Source organism: Primulina tabacum, chromosome 3, assembly GCF_025594145.1.
Source record: "Primulina tabacum isolate GXHZ01 chromosome 3, ASM2559414v2, whole genome shotgun sequence".
NCBI lineage: Eukaryota > Viridiplantae > Streptophyta > Magnoliopsida > Lamiales > Gesneriaceae > Primulina > Primulina tabacum.
The window spans coordinates 9,213,949-9,230,239 of NC_134552.1; the positions used below are offsets into that span (position 1 = coordinate 9,213,949).

Sequence of the window (16,291 nt, forward strand, 5' to 3'; positions counted from 1 at the left end):
TACTTAATGTGAAAAAAAATGAATGTCAAGTTTTGAGAATTGTGGGGACCCGGACGCTAATTCAATTCTTAATCATCATTAGGATCAATTTATTAATTCAAGTAATTTGGGTCATAAAAAAAATTTTCTTTAATTGCGGAACGTAATGGAATCTAACTAATATACAAATTCGAATAAATAAAGTACAAGTCCTGTACAATCTACATTCAATAAAAACTAAGGTTTAACAACTAATTATCAAGTGTTCAACCCTATCTTTAATCCAAGTCCGTAGTCTCCACTCTAATCATGATCTCTCTCTCTTCTTGTCTTGACCCTGACCATGTCCCACCCGTTGTCATGCACATATACAAACAAGACAACAGCCGGATAACTCCGGTGAGAATTATATTCCTAGTATAAATCATGTATACATGCCTTTCATATAAACAATATAAAAGCATGAATTAAACATTCATAACATGTATCAAAATCAGAACATGAATCAAATATTCATCACATGTATTATAATCCTAAACATGAATCAATATCAAGAATAAATTATATTATAAACATATACCATCATCAGGAACATAATTCCATATCAAGCAATGAATCACTCTCCGTGATTCTCAGACTCGACTCAGTCCTAATCTAGGGATCCCGATCGGAATAAGAACATACACCCACCTACACTCCTGATCGGGGTGGTGGCATGTTCTTATTCACGGACTTTGGCTCTTTCCATATCGAACACCAGTAATAGAAGAAACTCCAATTCTATCCACTCCGATATAGCCAAACGTCCGGTGTCTTGACCTAACCGTCACAGACTTTGGCGTTTTCACCAATTTCCTATCTTGTGACATCGTGCAATGTGCCCGTGGCGATCCCACCACTATCAGGCGCTTCTGTCACAAGATCACTCGTCTAATACTCGTCGAATACATGCTTCATATAAATCAATAGAACAATCATATCAAATCAAATCAATAAACACAATCATAATAATAAGTATGTGATTTAGGGAAACTCAAGTATATCAAACTATACTCGAGTCGATCTCCCGGTACCACATTGACTTATACCTTTCTTTCTGTAAATCTGCTTCTGTCGAAGTCTCTGATTCGAATCTGTCAACACTCAATCTGGCAATGACAATATTAAGGAGTATAATATCAATACACTACTCAATCAATACTGGATATAATCAGAACTCAATCAAATTCTGTTTCAACGGCATAACGGCGCAGTTTCAATATACCCAGCGATACAACATCAATCAAATATTAATCACAACATCTCATAATCTATAATAATCCAATTCTGATATCAGTTGTCAATCAATTCAACTCTGAAAATCATAACAATTTCATAATCAATCTGTTTCTCAATCTGACTTCGCTTCTACGATATCTAACATGTCAAGAACATCATAAATGAATCCTATACAAATCTGACAATAGCATAATTTCAAATGATATCAGAAATTAATCAAACTTACGGCCTGTAGTAGCTTTCAACGATAGGATCACAGTACTGAAGTCGGATTCAAAATCGAACGGACGGATCTTTGAACAAATCGATTTCTAGTCTTCGAGAGGACTTATCAATCTTTGGAGCTCTTCTCGGTTTTCTCAGAAGAAAGGTGGAGGAAAATGAATCATTTTCATATTATATTGCATGGTAAGGTACATGTGGCTAATCCTTCAACCTGCACGTCTCGCACATATGCGCGACATCACTTGGCGCATATGCGCGAGACAATATGTCTCGGCGCGTTTGACTCACGGCAGCTCGCGCATATGCGCACCCCATCGTCGCGCATATGTGCGAGACCTACTGTCTCGTGCAATGCAACTCGTACATATGCGCGCCTCCATCCGTCGCATATGCGCCAACTTCTCTGGACATTTCGCTCATGTGCGCGGCTCACGTCGTGCATGTGCGCGCAATGTTTTGTTCCAGCTCCTTGGCTACTGGACACCTCGCGCATATGCGCGCCCTCACGCCGCGCATATGCGCGGGGTCTTCTGCCAAATCCGCGCATGTGTGCGCACCAGATCGTGAATGTGCGCGGATGGCATCTCCCTCGCACATATTTCGCGTCTTTTCTTGTCTTTCCCGATCTGATTCATTCCGTCTATAATCACATCAATTAATCATTAAATCGTTTCAGATTAACAGGATAAATTTCTCGGACCTTACAAGAATTAACTAACATTTAGGAAGGGTAATGTTGACAATCAATTAGATAAAATGGCAAACAAATTATGAAGTCCAAATAACATTCCCCTCGATGATAATAGATTAGACAAATAAATCAATGTTCTTAATCATATTATTTTTAGAAATAAATATTATGCTATTGATCAAAATTTTATTCTTCAATTATATGAATGCAATAGAAAAAACTTAAATCTCATTGTTATTTTTTTAAGGCAAAAATTTATGTGAAACTTTTTTACGGATTAATTTCGTGAGATAAATATCCAATCTAATCCTCCAACTCATGAAAATATATTATTTTTTATACAAAAATTATTATTTTTTATGATTAAATTGGATCGGGTTGGACCATCTCATCTCATAGATATAGATACTTCACAAGAGACATAATCCTTTTTAACAGTGGATTGTTCTTGATAATGTTAAATGAACAATTAATGCAATAAAAAATATTTCATGCTCATAAACATATCATGATAAACGGTTAACGATATCAATACAACTTTTTTTAATTTTCTATAGGTTTATTGAGAAATAATAAATAAATTAAATATAATCATGTAAGTACCTTAATAATGGTCAAAATAGAATAAATATACTAAAAAATTACAAATTCTAAAAAAAGGCATGCATAACTTTTATTTAAAAATACAATTTACGATTAATGATCATGAAAAAAAAGACATATCATAACGATTTTTTACCGTATTTTATTCAAGAAACATATAAATGTAAACCAAAAAAATATATTGATTGCAAAAAACATTGATTTAAACATATAAGTTCTAATCAACATCAAAAGCAAATGAATTATAGATTAAAAAACTAAAAATTCTAAAAAACATATCACAATTAGAGCTATAAGACGAGGCAACCCATGAGAAGCTGGTTGGCCCACCAAAAACCCGCCATTTGGCTGGGGAGGTCGGGTTGGTCGCTATCTCGGCCGGTGAAAAGGTGAGTTGCGGGATTAGAAGACCGACCCACGAAATAAATAAATAAATATGAAAGATCTTTACAATTAATCAAATATATCAAAATAAATAAATAAATATAAAAAATCTTTACAATTAATCAAATATATCATTTCGTAAATAAAATTATTGAATTCACATGTGTATATTTTAGACAAAATAATTAACACAAAAATTCACAGTTTTCACTAAAAAAACACAAAACTCATTTAAATTGTTTGGCGGAGTAGGTCAACCTGACAGACCCAACCAAATTGACGACTCTAATCATAACGATCTTTTACCTTGTTTTATTCAAGTAATTTGTAAATGTAAATATGAAAAATTTTGGTTGCAAAAAATATTTTTTAAACACATAAGTTCTACAAACATTACAAAGTGATTATATATTAGAAAATTAGAAACTCTAAAAAAAGCATATAACAATGATCTTTTACCATATTTTATTCAATTAATTTATAAATATAAACCACAAAAAAAAATTGGTTGCATATAAATTTTATTTAAACACATAAGTTATATCTTTATTTTGAAAATAATCAATATAAATTAAGATAAAGTGTGATGACAAAAAAATTAAATAATGCATAGAATAATTAATGAGGGCATGAAAAAACAATTAACAAGACACCAAAAAAATTCACAAAATTCAATAGTAAGTTATTTATAAACTTTAATTAATTTAATTCAAATAGTGAAAAGCTAAATAAAAAAATCTAAATAATTAGATAAAAAATAACATATTGTAAAATATGTAAGCATAATAAAAGATCAAATACTAATAACCACATATATTTAAAAATATGAATAAGAAGATAAATAAACATATTTAAAAGTAAACAATAAATAAGAAGGCAATACATTAATTAAGAAGTTAAAGTAGCACCCTCTTTTACGGTGAATAATTTCAGTAGGCAATTCGGGCCATGAAAAAGGACACCCGTGACACATTTGTTTGTAGCCGAATGTACAAGTTTTATTGCTCAACATAAACCACTTTAAAAATTAATTTTCGATATTTTTAAAACACTTGGAAAACTGAATCTATAATATAGAAAAATAATCACAAAACAGTACATACCTTATTTTCTTTGTTACTAACAAACAAAATATTTAGTCAGCCCAACATGCAATGTAAAGGAGATCCTGCATGTGAATTTGTTTTGGACTCTTGTATATATATTCATTCAATCTTGTTCCTCGGGAAAATACTTTTCAGAGCAAATGTCCCTTTCATAGAAACTGACATCTGATTACTACTTTGCATACACGTACTTAACTACTGAATGCTTAACTATAAGCTCATGGACAGATTATGAGTGCCTCGTTTCATCCCATATAACTGTTATACATCATAATACGTAGGCTGGGAATAAGTTTTGGTTTGATTTCACATGATTTTATCAGAAAACCTTATGCAAACAATTTTCTATGCAAGCCAATGAGAGAGGTTGCTTAGCAATTCAGCCATTTTCTTTCTAGTTTTTGATGAGAATTATTAGTTGGGACCATTAAGAAAGTCCTCATCAGATAAACAATTTTTTAATATCATTTTGGACATCAAATGATATATGTTGCACTTATAAATGTTCAATCAAGAAAATCGGTGGATTCAAGTATCAAGAAATGCTACTTTGTCCATTTCATGCGTAGCATCAATGGATAAACCGAGACGTTTTGCCTTACCTTTCCTCTTCCTACTCTTCTTGATATTCCGTTACTCAGAGCAGTTGCAACCTTCACAATTTGAGACCCTTTTGAAAATCAAGAATCAATTCAACTTCCCACCAGATTTAAGCGGGTGGAATGATAATCCAGAGTTTTGCAACTCAGAACCAACCCAAATTCTCACTCTTTCTTGCTATGAAGACAATATAACGCAGTTCCATTTAACTGGAAACAGATGGTTCCCAAATCTGGTTGAAGATTTTTCTACTTCCACCTTGTTTTCAAATCTAGCTGGTTTCCCCAGTTTGAAAGTGTTGTCTGTAGTATCTTTAGGTCTAAGAGGGCCATTACCTTCAGAAATCGGGAGATTATCTTCCCTGGAAATTCTTAACATTAGTTCAAATTCTTTTGATGGCCCCATTCCTGCAGAGATTTCATTCTTAAAAGGCCTACAGACCCTTGTCATGGATAACAACAGGTTCTCTGGTAAAGTACCTGAATGGCTAGGATTTTTACCAGCATTGAGTGTTTTGAATTTAAGGAACAATTCATTAAATGGATCATTCCCAAATGCACTGTCTGCTTTGGTAAATCTGAGGATTTTGGTGTTATCTGAGAATAATCTGTCTGGGCTTGTGCCAAAACTTCACAAGTTGGTAAATCTTCAAGTTCTTGATTTAGAAGACAACTTTCTTGGGCCTGAATCCGCTAGTTTTCCCAAAAAGTTGGTTTCTTTAGTACTCAAGAAAAATAAGTTTCAGTTTCCAGTATCAGATGAATTGAGTTCTTGTTATCAGTTACAAAAGTTGGATATCTCTTTGAATGAATTTGTAGGGCCATTTCCGCTATCACTTTTGACAGTGCCATCGTTAACTTATTTAAACATCGGTGGAAATAGATTCACTGGAAAACTCTTACACGACATGCCTTGCAATGCACAACTCAAATTCTTGAATTTGTCCGAAAATCGTCTAACAGGGGAATTACCAGATTGTCTGGGATATGATTCTAAAGAAAGTGTTGTTTTGTATGGTGGGAATTGTTTATCCAGAAAATATAGACAGCAGCATGTTGAACCCTTCTGTCATACTGAAGCTTTGGCAGTAAGAATTTTACCTCATAAAAAAGAGGAAAAAAGGCCGTACAGTAGAGTGGTTCTTGCATCGAGTATGGTTGGAGGGGTTGTTGGGACAATGGCAATTTTTGGTGTGGCTTTTTTGCTTGTGAAAAGGGAAGCTTTACACAGGAATTTGAATAAGATTTCACACACAAGATCGATGGTAGATAGGATACTGCCTGGAAATACGCTTCAGCTGCTCAACGATGCAAGTGAGTGAAGTGTTTTCTTTCTTTTATAATGTTTTCCCCTCGTTTATCAGATACCATCCTTTTAACATTATAAAGCAGCTTTGATATCATCGCTATTGTTGTGAAAAATTTGGTGTATACGGAATTCAAGTTCATGGGCAGGGAGAAGAGGGGGGCTGCACATGCCACACCCGGACCCATGGGATTGCAAACGAGATTATCTAACATGAGTTTGCTAGAAAGCTCTCTCCACAAACCAACACAAGAGAGGTAGTACCTTCACCTCCTGCAAAATATGGAGTCCTCTTCACGATCTGATAAATTAATTCACCAAAGGTGGAATTCCAAAGGTGGCTTGCAAAAGATGAGGTGGCTCCTCCTGTGCATGAGCACACTGGCCCGCAAGTTTTTAGAGGCAGCTGTGTTCTAATAACGTTTTTTTTATCATGCCCTGTTTTCATAGGCTTGTGCAAGCGACATTCTTTACTATGGGTTTTGCTACAGTAACTTTATATTTATCCTTTATTTTACAAGAGTAATCAGCACAAATTGCAAAAGTAATATGTTGTTTAGCCTTATACGCCTTTCTTCCCACAGACCACTGTTTGATTGGGGTGGGTATCAATGTAGTGGCAATCATCCCATGATTTCCACTTTTATTTAAAATAATATACATATGGGCGTTTTTCACAAGGACGTCAAATATACTATTAATTTGTTGACAGGATACATTTCTGAAACAATGAAGTTGGGAGCACTAGGCATCCCACCTTATAGAACTTTCGTTCTGGATGAGCTTAAGGAGGCTACAAATAACTTCAATGCAACGAATATTATCGGGGAGGGTCCTAAAGGGCAGGTACCTCTTTATTCCAGTAATGTTCCTCTCTTGCTCTCGTCATATGTATCTCTTATGGGATACATCCCTTGGTTACTCCCGTTACCATTAGCATTGTTAATGCATCAAGTGAAGCGTATATTTTGTTAGCGAGTTAGTTATGTTTTTCACGACTCATGTTACACACTAATTGGGACGAGGGGATCAGTACAACGTGCCTCATCTGTTTTTGCCTGAAATCAGGTATACAAAGGATGGCTGACAGATGGGACTACTGTCGCCATAAGAACTTTGAAAGTGAAAAAAAGACATAGTGTTCAGAGCTATACAAACCAACTTGAGTTGGTTCAGAAACTTAGACACTGCCATCTAGTCAGTGCAATAGGCCACTGCTTTGACTGCTGTCAAAATGACTCAAGTTTCAGCAGAATATTTCTTGTGTTCGAGTACGTGCCAGATGGTACATTAAGAAGATATGTCTCAGGTAACATAAGCTAATCTGAAATAAAATGCATTTTCTAAATCAGACAAACCATCGTTCTGATTACTACCCATTCAATAGAGGTACAATCAAGACAAAAGTTCACATGGACACAACGAATAGCTGCTGCAATAGAGGTTGCAGGGGGTATCCAGTTTCTTCATACAGGGATTACACCTGGTGTATATTTGAATCAACTGAAGATAACAGATATTCTGTTGGACCATAATCTCCATGTGAAGATCAGTAAATACAATTTACCATTATTGGCAGAGAATCGAAAATCGGTAGGTCTAGATGTGTTTCTGATATAATAATCACGTATCACTATGTTTCATCACTAAAGAGCTAAATCAATTTCGCAAGTATATTCTGCATCAACTGTGAAAAATTGTGGCTTGAGTTGTTTGCTTCTTCTTTTTATTTTTTTATTTCTTTCCTTTTTCTGCTTTTAGGATGAGATTGGAATTTCGCCCTGTGGATCGAAAGAAAATATGGGATCAATGTAAGTTTCTGTTATTAGTTCACTAGTCTTCTGCTGTTGTCCCCTTTTTCTAAGCACAAGCGAAGCTTTATTGTGGACGTTTTCTTTTTTCCGCAGATTGAACTGTGAGGCCAGAAATGATGTTTACGACTTCGGAGTAATATTGCTTGAAATGGTAGTTGGACGAGCAATTGTTTCCATAAAAGATGTGCATATTTCGAAAGACATTGTAAGTTTATTTGCCTTAAAATTGGGTAGACAGAGTAAACTAACATCTTCGTTACCTCGGAGTTAGGAGAAACATATAGAGATAGAATTCTTGAAATATGTATCATATATTAACGAACATGCTTCAATTTTCAATCCTATGTGAGTGGCAGGCAATAAAGCGGCGCCCCCTGAACTAAAAACAATTATATTTTAAGCTAATATCGAAGCAAATGTAGAGATGTCTAGCTTTTCTGAAAACGTAAATTCTGCAGTTATCAGTGAGCCTAACAGCGGATGCGATGGGTCGGAAGAGTGTGGTCGACCCTTCGGTTAGCAAGGAATGTTCAGACGATTCACTGAAGACTGTAATGGAGGTTTGTGTGAGATGCCTATCGAATGAAGAATGTGACAGGCCTTCCCTTGAAGATGTGATATGGAACTTGCAGTTTGCAGCACAGCTTCAACAAGAGTCTAATAACAATCAAGAAACCCCACTTCATGTACTATGAATATCTATGTATTTGGGTTTGTAAACTTGTAGTAGACATCAATGTAACTAATTATGTCGTGCGATGTTAGTGTTTTATGCAATTATAATATAAGATATTAGTCATAAAAAAGTTATACACTTGCCTTTGAATATTTCCAATTTTTGCTAGTTTAAAAAATCAAAGCTTAATGGTAGGGGTGTCAATCGAGTGGGTTGGGTCGGGTTTCGGGTCAACCCGCGAGTTTTTTTTATTTTTTTTCAAGCCGAACCCAACCCGAACCCGAAGCAACCCGAAAACCCTCAACCCGAACACGAACCCGTATAACCCGACTCAAACCGTCTAACCCGCCTAACTCGAATTTTATTTATTTATTTTAATTTTTTTAAAAAAAATTAATGAAAAAAATTCAAAAAAATAAAAAATAATATTATTATTTTAATTTAAACACATAATAACAAAATTTCCGATTTAAATTTGGAAGTTTAATCGTAGAAAATTAAAAGTATATTTACTAAATCAAATAAAAAATTATTTAAAAATAAAAATATGCAAAATAAATATTAGATTATGAAAATATATCATATAAACATACCATATATAAAAATATAGGTAATATTTTCAAAAAAAAAGTTCGCGGGTCAACCCGCGACCCAACCCGAAACCCGCCTAACATGGCACTAACCCGAATCAACCCAACCCGAACCTGATTTTTTTCTTGTTGGATCGTATCGGGTTTACGGGTCGTGTCGCATTTTAACACCCCTACTTGATGGGGAGTGACAAATCGTTTTTATACTTCATATTTATATTAGTTTGGGTTTTGAGACAAATTTCCCCACAGATGTTCCATAACAAATCATTTCTTAAACTACCAGAAATAGCTTTAAAAGTTCTACTTTTATGTAAATGTAATACCGAAAAAATACATCGGTGAAAATATATTTAAACTCTTTATAAAAATATTGAGATTTTCCGACCATAATTTTTTTAAACAAAATATCATCCTACAGGTTCAGCTACAAAATATAACGTGTTTCCCTCTTCAGGGTTAGTGTGTTTCTTGTATCCTCACTACATGGTTTTTCTTAATCTTCATTTCACAAGAGAGCAGCATTATTACACGTGCATTGTAAACACCCAAATCATTATTAAATTGATCTATGCCTGCAAGATTAATTCCTCAACCATTATTATTTTCTTAGTATATAACTATACCATAATTTAAAAAATTCTTGATTAAAAAAAAGTGATCTCATAACAGCGCAATCAAAGCAATGAAAGTAACCTGAAAATATGGAGTTCCCCAATGGTTTACTACATATTGTTCTTACCATCGTTCAAATTTTTGTCAACATTTTGTTTCTCGGGTGAATTAATTTCTACCCGGTAAGATACGGCATTGTTATCCACCATCAAGATAATATATATATATATACACACACACAATCAGACAATTTAAAGATGTTTGTCCTGAGCTGATAATCGTACAGAGAAGCAGAAGGAATTTGACATACTTATCTCAGATTTGATAATTGTCTAGCTTCAATGTCCTGCAGCCTGAGGGTCACGGCTCTCTTGTGCGCATCCAGACCCTCGACCTCAGCCATGGTTGCTACATAAGGCCCGAGCTTCCTTAACCCTTCTTCTGTCAGCGATTGTACTGTGATGTACTTCAAGAAGGCATCTAATGATACTCCACCATACATCCGTGCATAACCATAAGTTGGAAGAACATGATTGGTACCACTTGCATAATCTCCCACGCTCTCGGGCGTCCATGGACCCAAAAATACAGAACCTGCATGGATTATAAACCATGTAAATTCAATAAGTTCTCGTCTAAAAAATTGTTGGTGAGATATCAATCTAGAACATGGAAAGCACACATTTATGATTATATAGTCTTGGAAATCTTATATGGTATTCATCAATCACAATCACAATAAAACCATCACAAATTTATCACAACAAAGATAACATCAAATTTGATCTACCTTTGTAACATGTACCCAATACTTATGCACCAATAACAAATTAGAATGGCAGCAATAGAAGTAATAGAAGTACCATGCAAATGATACAACCAGCAAAAACCAGAAGACATAGAACAAAGGACATGCATAGCAATAACCTGCATTCTCGACGAAACTTTCCCACTTTTCAGCATCTTTCACATTGATGATCAAATGCTCCGGTGCATACAAGTTAGAAAAGCCAATTGCCTGAGTGCAGCAAAGGGGTGCAATTTAGCCCTAGTAAAATTTGGACTAAAAAAGTATGAAGGCCTAACCTTACAGAATTAAGTAAAACATCAACAAAATAATTTGCCATGCACTATCTATAATTCCTAAAACCTGTGGAATTGACAGCCTTAACTTTTTTTCGATAAAAATTTGACCTATCATGTTCAAACTTTATACAGCCGATGATGTATGAATATTTTAAGGACAATTTTGTACAGTAAGAATATATATTCAAAAAGGCCCAGGCAAACCTCAACCATATCGCGTGCAAAAACAGTGAAGCTATGATCTAGTGCTTTTGAAGCAAAGTCTCCCCGAGGAAGGCTTTGGCATTGCTTGTTAATTTCATCCAGGATAGCAGTTAGATCCACATCATTTCCAGCAACTACAAGAACGACTTGGCTGTCAGGCCCGTGCTCAGCCTACAATTGAGAGCATCATCTTTTGAACAATCAGAAAAACATAACAGCATATCATAGTTAAGCAGTTAACAAAATGATCTCCTATGTAATTACCTTGAAACATCATAAATGGCAACAAAAAAAGTGAAATTCCCTTGTTACTCTACCTTGAATTTGCTATCATAACATGTTTTAGGTAACATCTCTAACTTATTTGAATCTTTTCTTTGGCCAACATATAAACAAAACTATTATGTTTTTCACTAAAAAAAAAAAAATAACCATAATTGAGGCAGCAAAAATTTATAATGAATATTCAGATATAATAATAAGTAAAATCAAAGAATGTTGTATTTTATAAATTGCCAAGCACCTGTGATAGTAAATCTGCTGCTATGTAAACAGGACTGGCATGTTTATCAGCAATGACGAGCACTTCTGATGGTCCAGCTGGCATGTCTATTGAAATCATAGCCTCACTGTTCTATTGAGCAAGGATGATAGTTTAACAACTTTGTAAGTAATATAATGTACAAAAAAATGTTCAACACAACAATTTTTTAGCCATCAAAATCAAAGAATACCTGCAGAAGCATTTTTGCAGCTGTGACATACTGATTTCCAGGCCCGTATATCTTCTCAACCTACATAAAAAGTGGTGCTGAATAATCATATAAACATTGAAACAAAGTAAAATAAAATTGTTGTAAAACCGCTAGTAGTAAACTCCCAGGCATGTATTTCTTCTCAACCTACTTTCAAAGCTGTGATAAACTGATTTCCAGGCCCGTATATCTTTCTCCGTGTTCACTAAAGTAAAGAATGTGATATTAATAAAATGAATATAGTAATGTGGTACCTTGGGACAAGATTCAGTCCCCCATGCCATGGCAGAGATTGCCTGAACGCAATACATCAAATTTCAAAGCATCACAAAGCGTATTTAGTGTGAATACATAATACATACAGCTAAAATATATACTGCTTCTGACCTGAGCACCCCCAGCTTTAAGAATGTGAGTTACACCAGCTTTCTTAGCACAATAAACAACCTCCTACAAGACAAGACAAGCCATGGCTAGTGAGCAATATATAGCAACCTTATAATACTTTAAGATGAGACCAATTACTTTACAAACGCTGCCATCTTGAGCAGGGGGAGTTGCAAGCACAATGGTCTTGCATCCAGCGATCTGAGCAGGCTGGTTTAGGGAAAACCATATCAGCAAAGTGGATACAATCACAACAATAGTTCGAGAAACTTGCATATGAAACAGATGTAGTAAATGAAGTTACATACAACTGAAAGCATCAAAGCAGTCGAAGGTAATACGGCGGTGCCACCAGGAACATAAAGACCCACAGATGAAATGCTTCGTGCCACCCTTTTGCATCTAACACCCTGTAAAAATTGTACTCAGTTATGCCCCAAATGTTCCAAGAACACCATCATGGTGGAACAACATTCTCACTCACGCGTGGCTTACTTGCATGTTCTCAACAATTTTTTCAACTGGCTTTTGTGCAGCATGAAAAGCAAAAATGTTATCATAGGCCACATCAAAAGCTTCTCGAACAGCTGGATCAAGCTAATTATAGAAGCAACTGTTAGTACTAGCACAATGTGAATTCACAATCAACAACACAAAAGAGTAGCATGATCCATTTTTGAACACATTGAGAAGATATGTACCACTGGATTTGGAAGATCATTGACATTCTCTATTACACTGTCTAGTTTTACTTTGTCAAACTGAATTGTATAGCTGTCAAAAATATATAAGCAATTTAATTATCATTGCAATTGTTCAAAGTGTGCCAAATATCTCATTTTAAAAAAGGCAGAAACAATTTTATTCCATGACTTCTTTCAAAAGGCACAAAGATGCAGAGTAAAAAGAAAAGAAAACCAGAATAGGAGTTGGCAAGAGCCACAATCCTCTACTAAAGAACCCATGGGAACATACACATGAGGAGGCACTTGGTTCCGAGGCTACAAACAGTTCTTATCAGGATCTTTATTATTCATTTTTGCACTCTTAGCAGAACAAGGATCCTAGAGCTAATTAGGATAAACCAATTTTTTATTTTATAGAAAATATTGCTTTTCCAAGATCAAACTATCGGTCCTAGAAGTATAGATTATCAACACAGGAAAACAAAATGTTATAAACTCTTGCCTCTTGCACAGATACCCATTAAGCATCTTGTACCAGAATGATAATTGTGTTAAGTTAATTAGGTAGGATTTACGTAAAATTTTCATTCTAATATTTCTTTCAAAATCTCAATAAAATTCAGAGATTAGCCTCAATAATTAAAAACAACTCCATGATCTAGATAGTTTAACCTGTCATTGGTTGTAGAACACACGTAAAATAATACACTATAATTATTGTTTCCCTATGAAACTGAGGCAGCTTAGAAATCATTCACTCTATAAACGAAGTCAAATCAAAGCGACTCTTTATGCTACTAGTCTACTACCCAATCAAAAAATGTATGCTAGAAATTTTTCTCCAACCATAATGAGCCCTCAAATATCTCGTCCCCCCAAAACTACTCTGATGGAAGTTTCAAATGGTATGTTGCATGGCCAATTTTCTGACAACAAAAATAAAGCAATATCAGAATGAAGGAGTAAAGAAGCACTAACTCCTTGACAGCTGCATCGCCTCTGCTTCGGATGTCATCAACAATGGGCTGAACCTGATTTAGCAGCCACGTCAGAGAAATTCAAGTTTAGCAGCTAAGAAGGTTAACATGATATTTATGAAACACGTTTTCCCCAGAAAAATCTGAAGAACAGGAAAATACATTTCAATGAAAGAGTTGCCAACTTGCGCAGCAACATCAGGACTCACCACACCGAAAATAGAAGAAAAATCAATTCGAGGACGAGTTTTGAGGCAATCAACCTCTGTCCTAGTCAGATCTGACAGCTTATAAGTCTTCATCGAACAATTCAAAGTGGGTGAGAATAATCCTGTAGTAAGTGCAAAAAGAGATAAAAGAGAAATGGGATACAGATCATATAACTGAAAGTACGATGTAAAATCACAATCTTATACAGCTATGTCAATATCATACATACGAGAAAACTTATACCCTTGATTGAAAAATGCATTTTATCACAGAGAAAATTTATAAAAAATTGCACAATCTGCATGTTATAATATTATATGGGATACACTTAGTCCATGTTACTCCAAACAGTATATAATAACGTCCACCAATCCAGAAATATAGCCCTCTCAGATTACAGTCTTTTCTCGTCCAAAGAATGGTTCAACGCACATGTGCATCATGGACACCATCAAGGATACGAAGATTATTTCATGATTGTGTCTTATATTCGTTAGTATGAGGTCATCAGGGCATTAACTCGAGAGATAACAACAAGGATGCCACTTAAGCAGAGAGCGATTTCATATACAAAATCCAGTTTCCTAACTTCAACAATCAATCCCTGATACAAAAAGGGGGAATGACGAGATGCATGAAGTCATTGACTGGAAGTGTGTGTAAACATAAAAAATAAAAAAGGAACACATCGACCCAAAAACAACAATGAAATATTGCAGAATCAAGCTTGAATTGAGATTTTAAAAAAACATATCTATGAAGTGACGATATAAATGCCAAGTACTGCTACCATAATAATTATGAACCCGCTACCAGCAGGTAGATGGGGATTCCGAATTCAACAAATGCAAAAGATTGGAATTTTAAGGAAAAAAATACGCGGTTTGTCAACCAATCTAGCCCCTGAGTTTCCTGCAGCATAGTTAGAGCAAATTCACCTGTAAAAAGCAAATTCAACATATTCCGAGCAGTTCAATTGGTCGGTACAACTTTCAAACGTTCAAAGTCAAAGGAGTCGAAATTAAAGTAAAATGTATATTAACCCAGAACACATACCATTTGTAGGGAACTTACTTGGACGAGATCGAGTAATCTTGGAGGGGATAAAGGTCTGACGCAAAGAGATAAGTCTACAGTCCATTAACAACCACCTTCAATACGATTAATCGAATTACTGCTGATACATGTAACGAATTGAAACAATGAAAATCAAACTTTTGCTAGGGTTTTAGCCTGAAGCTAACCTTGGCGAAGAGGAGGAGGACCACCGGGAAAGAAAATTTAAGAAGGAAGAAGAAAAAGAAACGAATTTAGCGGGAAAAATACATTTTAATCCTTGTACTTTCTTACTAAAACACTTTTGATTATTAAACATTTCAACTTCATATTTTTAATCCTTAAAATTTTTAAAATATAACAAAATTAGTCATCACTTTTAATCTTATGTTTAAATATAATGGTAAGGACTAGATTATCATATTTATTATATTTTAGGGCCCCAATTTTTTTTAAAAAAGATAAAAAAATAAAATTTAACAAAGATAAAGAATCTTACAATATAAATATATTTTAATTATATATGAAAAAATTTTATATTAATTTTTTATATAAATTATTAGCACAAAGAAAACTTAGATAAACATTTCAAAATTAGTTAAAATTTTTAATTAAAAATTATACAATAAATCATTTTGAATTAAAAAAAATCATGATTAAACTTTGTTATTTCATGTACTAAAGTTTAGATTTTCTTTATAAATATAATTATGATTTTTCTTAAATATTAATGTAAGAATATTATTTTTTTAAGACCAGATTACTAGAACTTCAAACTTATTAAAATTATGATGTTAGGATATTATTTTTAAATGAAGTAATGAAAATTATTTTTAAAATAAAATATTAATGATTTTTTATATTAAAATTTGGGAAAGAATTTAAAGCTAAAATAAAAATGAGAGTTTCAGGATTAATTTTGGTTCATAAAATTAGTCCGCAAATGGATTCAAATTTTGTGCAATGCAAACTCAAACTACATGTGAACTTGCTAAAAAACCCACCCTCGAAGCTTCAGGCCAAACAAAAAAGTGCTCATCATGCCAATTATATGTCATATATTG

At 34.2% G+C, this 16,291-nt stretch overlaps 2 protein-coding genes and 1 long non-coding RNA gene across 6 annotated transcripts; 1 reads left to right on the forward strand and 2 right to left on the reverse strand.

Annotated features, from left to right (window-relative positions):
- Nucleotides 1-4,526: 4,526 nt before the first annotated feature.
- LOC142540027 (putative inactive leucine-rich repeat receptor-like protein kinase At3g03770) lies at nucleotides 4,527-8,812 on the forward strand. Its single transcript, XM_075645875.1, has 7 exons — nucleotides 4,527-6,179; nucleotides 6,884-7,017; nucleotides 7,240-7,480; nucleotides 7,559-7,764; nucleotides 7,933-7,982; nucleotides 8,079-8,190; nucleotides 8,444-8,812. Exons 1-7 carry the CDS (start codon nucleotides 4,769-4,771, stop codon nucleotides 8,678-8,680), a joined length of 2,391 nt encoding a protein of 796 aa, XP_075501990.1. The 5' UTR covers nucleotides 4,527-4,768; the 3' UTR covers nucleotides 8,681-8,812.
- On the reverse strand, nucleotides 8,492-9,864 carry LOC142540030 (uncharacterized). Its single transcript, XR_012819007.1, has 2 exons — nucleotides 9,429-9,864; nucleotides 8,492-8,845 (listed from the first exon to the last, which is right to left on the reverse strand). It is a non-coding gene; the product is annotated as an uncharacterized LOC142540030 (long non-coding RNA).
- Nucleotides 9,865-9,937: 73 nt separating this feature from the next.
- LOC142540029 (histidinol dehydrogenase, chloroplastic) lies at nucleotides 9,938-15,491 on the reverse strand. 4 transcript variants are annotated; one of them, XM_075645876.1, is made up of 15 exons: nucleotides 15,416-15,491; nucleotides 15,228-15,322; nucleotides 14,171-14,292; nucleotides 13,963-14,015; nucleotides 13,000-13,072; nucleotides 12,794-12,895; nucleotides 12,607-12,708; nucleotides 12,437-12,508; nucleotides 12,299-12,361; nucleotides 12,166-12,207; nucleotides 11,891-11,950; nucleotides 11,680-11,790; nucleotides 11,157-11,327; nucleotides 10,794-10,884; nucleotides 9,938-10,460 (listed from the first exon to the last, which is right to left on the reverse strand). In XM_075645876.1, the coding sequence occupies exons 2-15, from the start codon at nucleotides 15,310-15,312 to the stop codon at nucleotides 10,177-10,179; spliced, it is 1,431 nt and encodes a 476-aa protein (XP_075501991.1). In that variant the 5' UTR covers nucleotides 15,313-15,322; nucleotides 15,416-15,491; the 3' UTR covers nucleotides 9,938-10,176. The 4 variants fall into 4 exon arrangements, with proteins under 4 accessions (XP_075501991.1, XP_075501993.1, XP_075501992.1 ...); XM_075645878.1 differs by having other exon boundaries at nucleotides 15,246-15,322; nucleotides 15,416-15,463; XM_075645877.1 differs by lacking the exon at nucleotides 15,416-15,491 and having other exon boundaries at nucleotides 15,246-15,409.
- Nucleotides 15,492-16,291: the final 800 nt, after the last annotated feature.

What these genes read in the sequence shown, in the direction of transcription:
- LOC142540027 (XM_075645875.1), top strand. Translation starts at nt 4,769, where the DNA reads ATGTTCAATCAAGAAAATCGGTGGATTCAAGTATCAAGAAATGCTACT. An exon ending in GGGAGGGTCCTAAAGGGCAG is followed by an intron (nt 7,018 to 7,239) that starts GTACCTCTTTAT and finishes GCCTGAAATCAG; the next exon opens with GTATACAAAGGATGGCTGAC. An exon ending in TGCATATTTCGAAAGACATT is followed by an intron (nt 8,191 to 8,443) that starts GTAAGTTTATTT and finishes TAAATTCTGCAG; the next exon opens with TTATCAGTGAGCCTAACAGC.
- LOC142540029 (XM_075645876.1), bottom strand. Translation starts at nt 15,312, where the DNA reads ATGGACTGTAGACTTATCTCTTTGCGTCAGACCTTTATCCCCTCCAAG. An exon ending in AAGTAAGTTCCCTACAAATG is followed by an intron (nt 14,293 to 15,227) that starts GTATGTGTTCTG and finishes CACTTACTACAG; the next exon opens with GATTATTCTCACCCACTTTG. An exon ending in CTGCTTTGATGCTTTCAGTT is followed by an intron (nt 12,509 to 12,606) that starts GTATGTAACTTC and finishes TCCCTAAACCAG; the next exon opens with CCTGCTCAGATCGCTGGATG.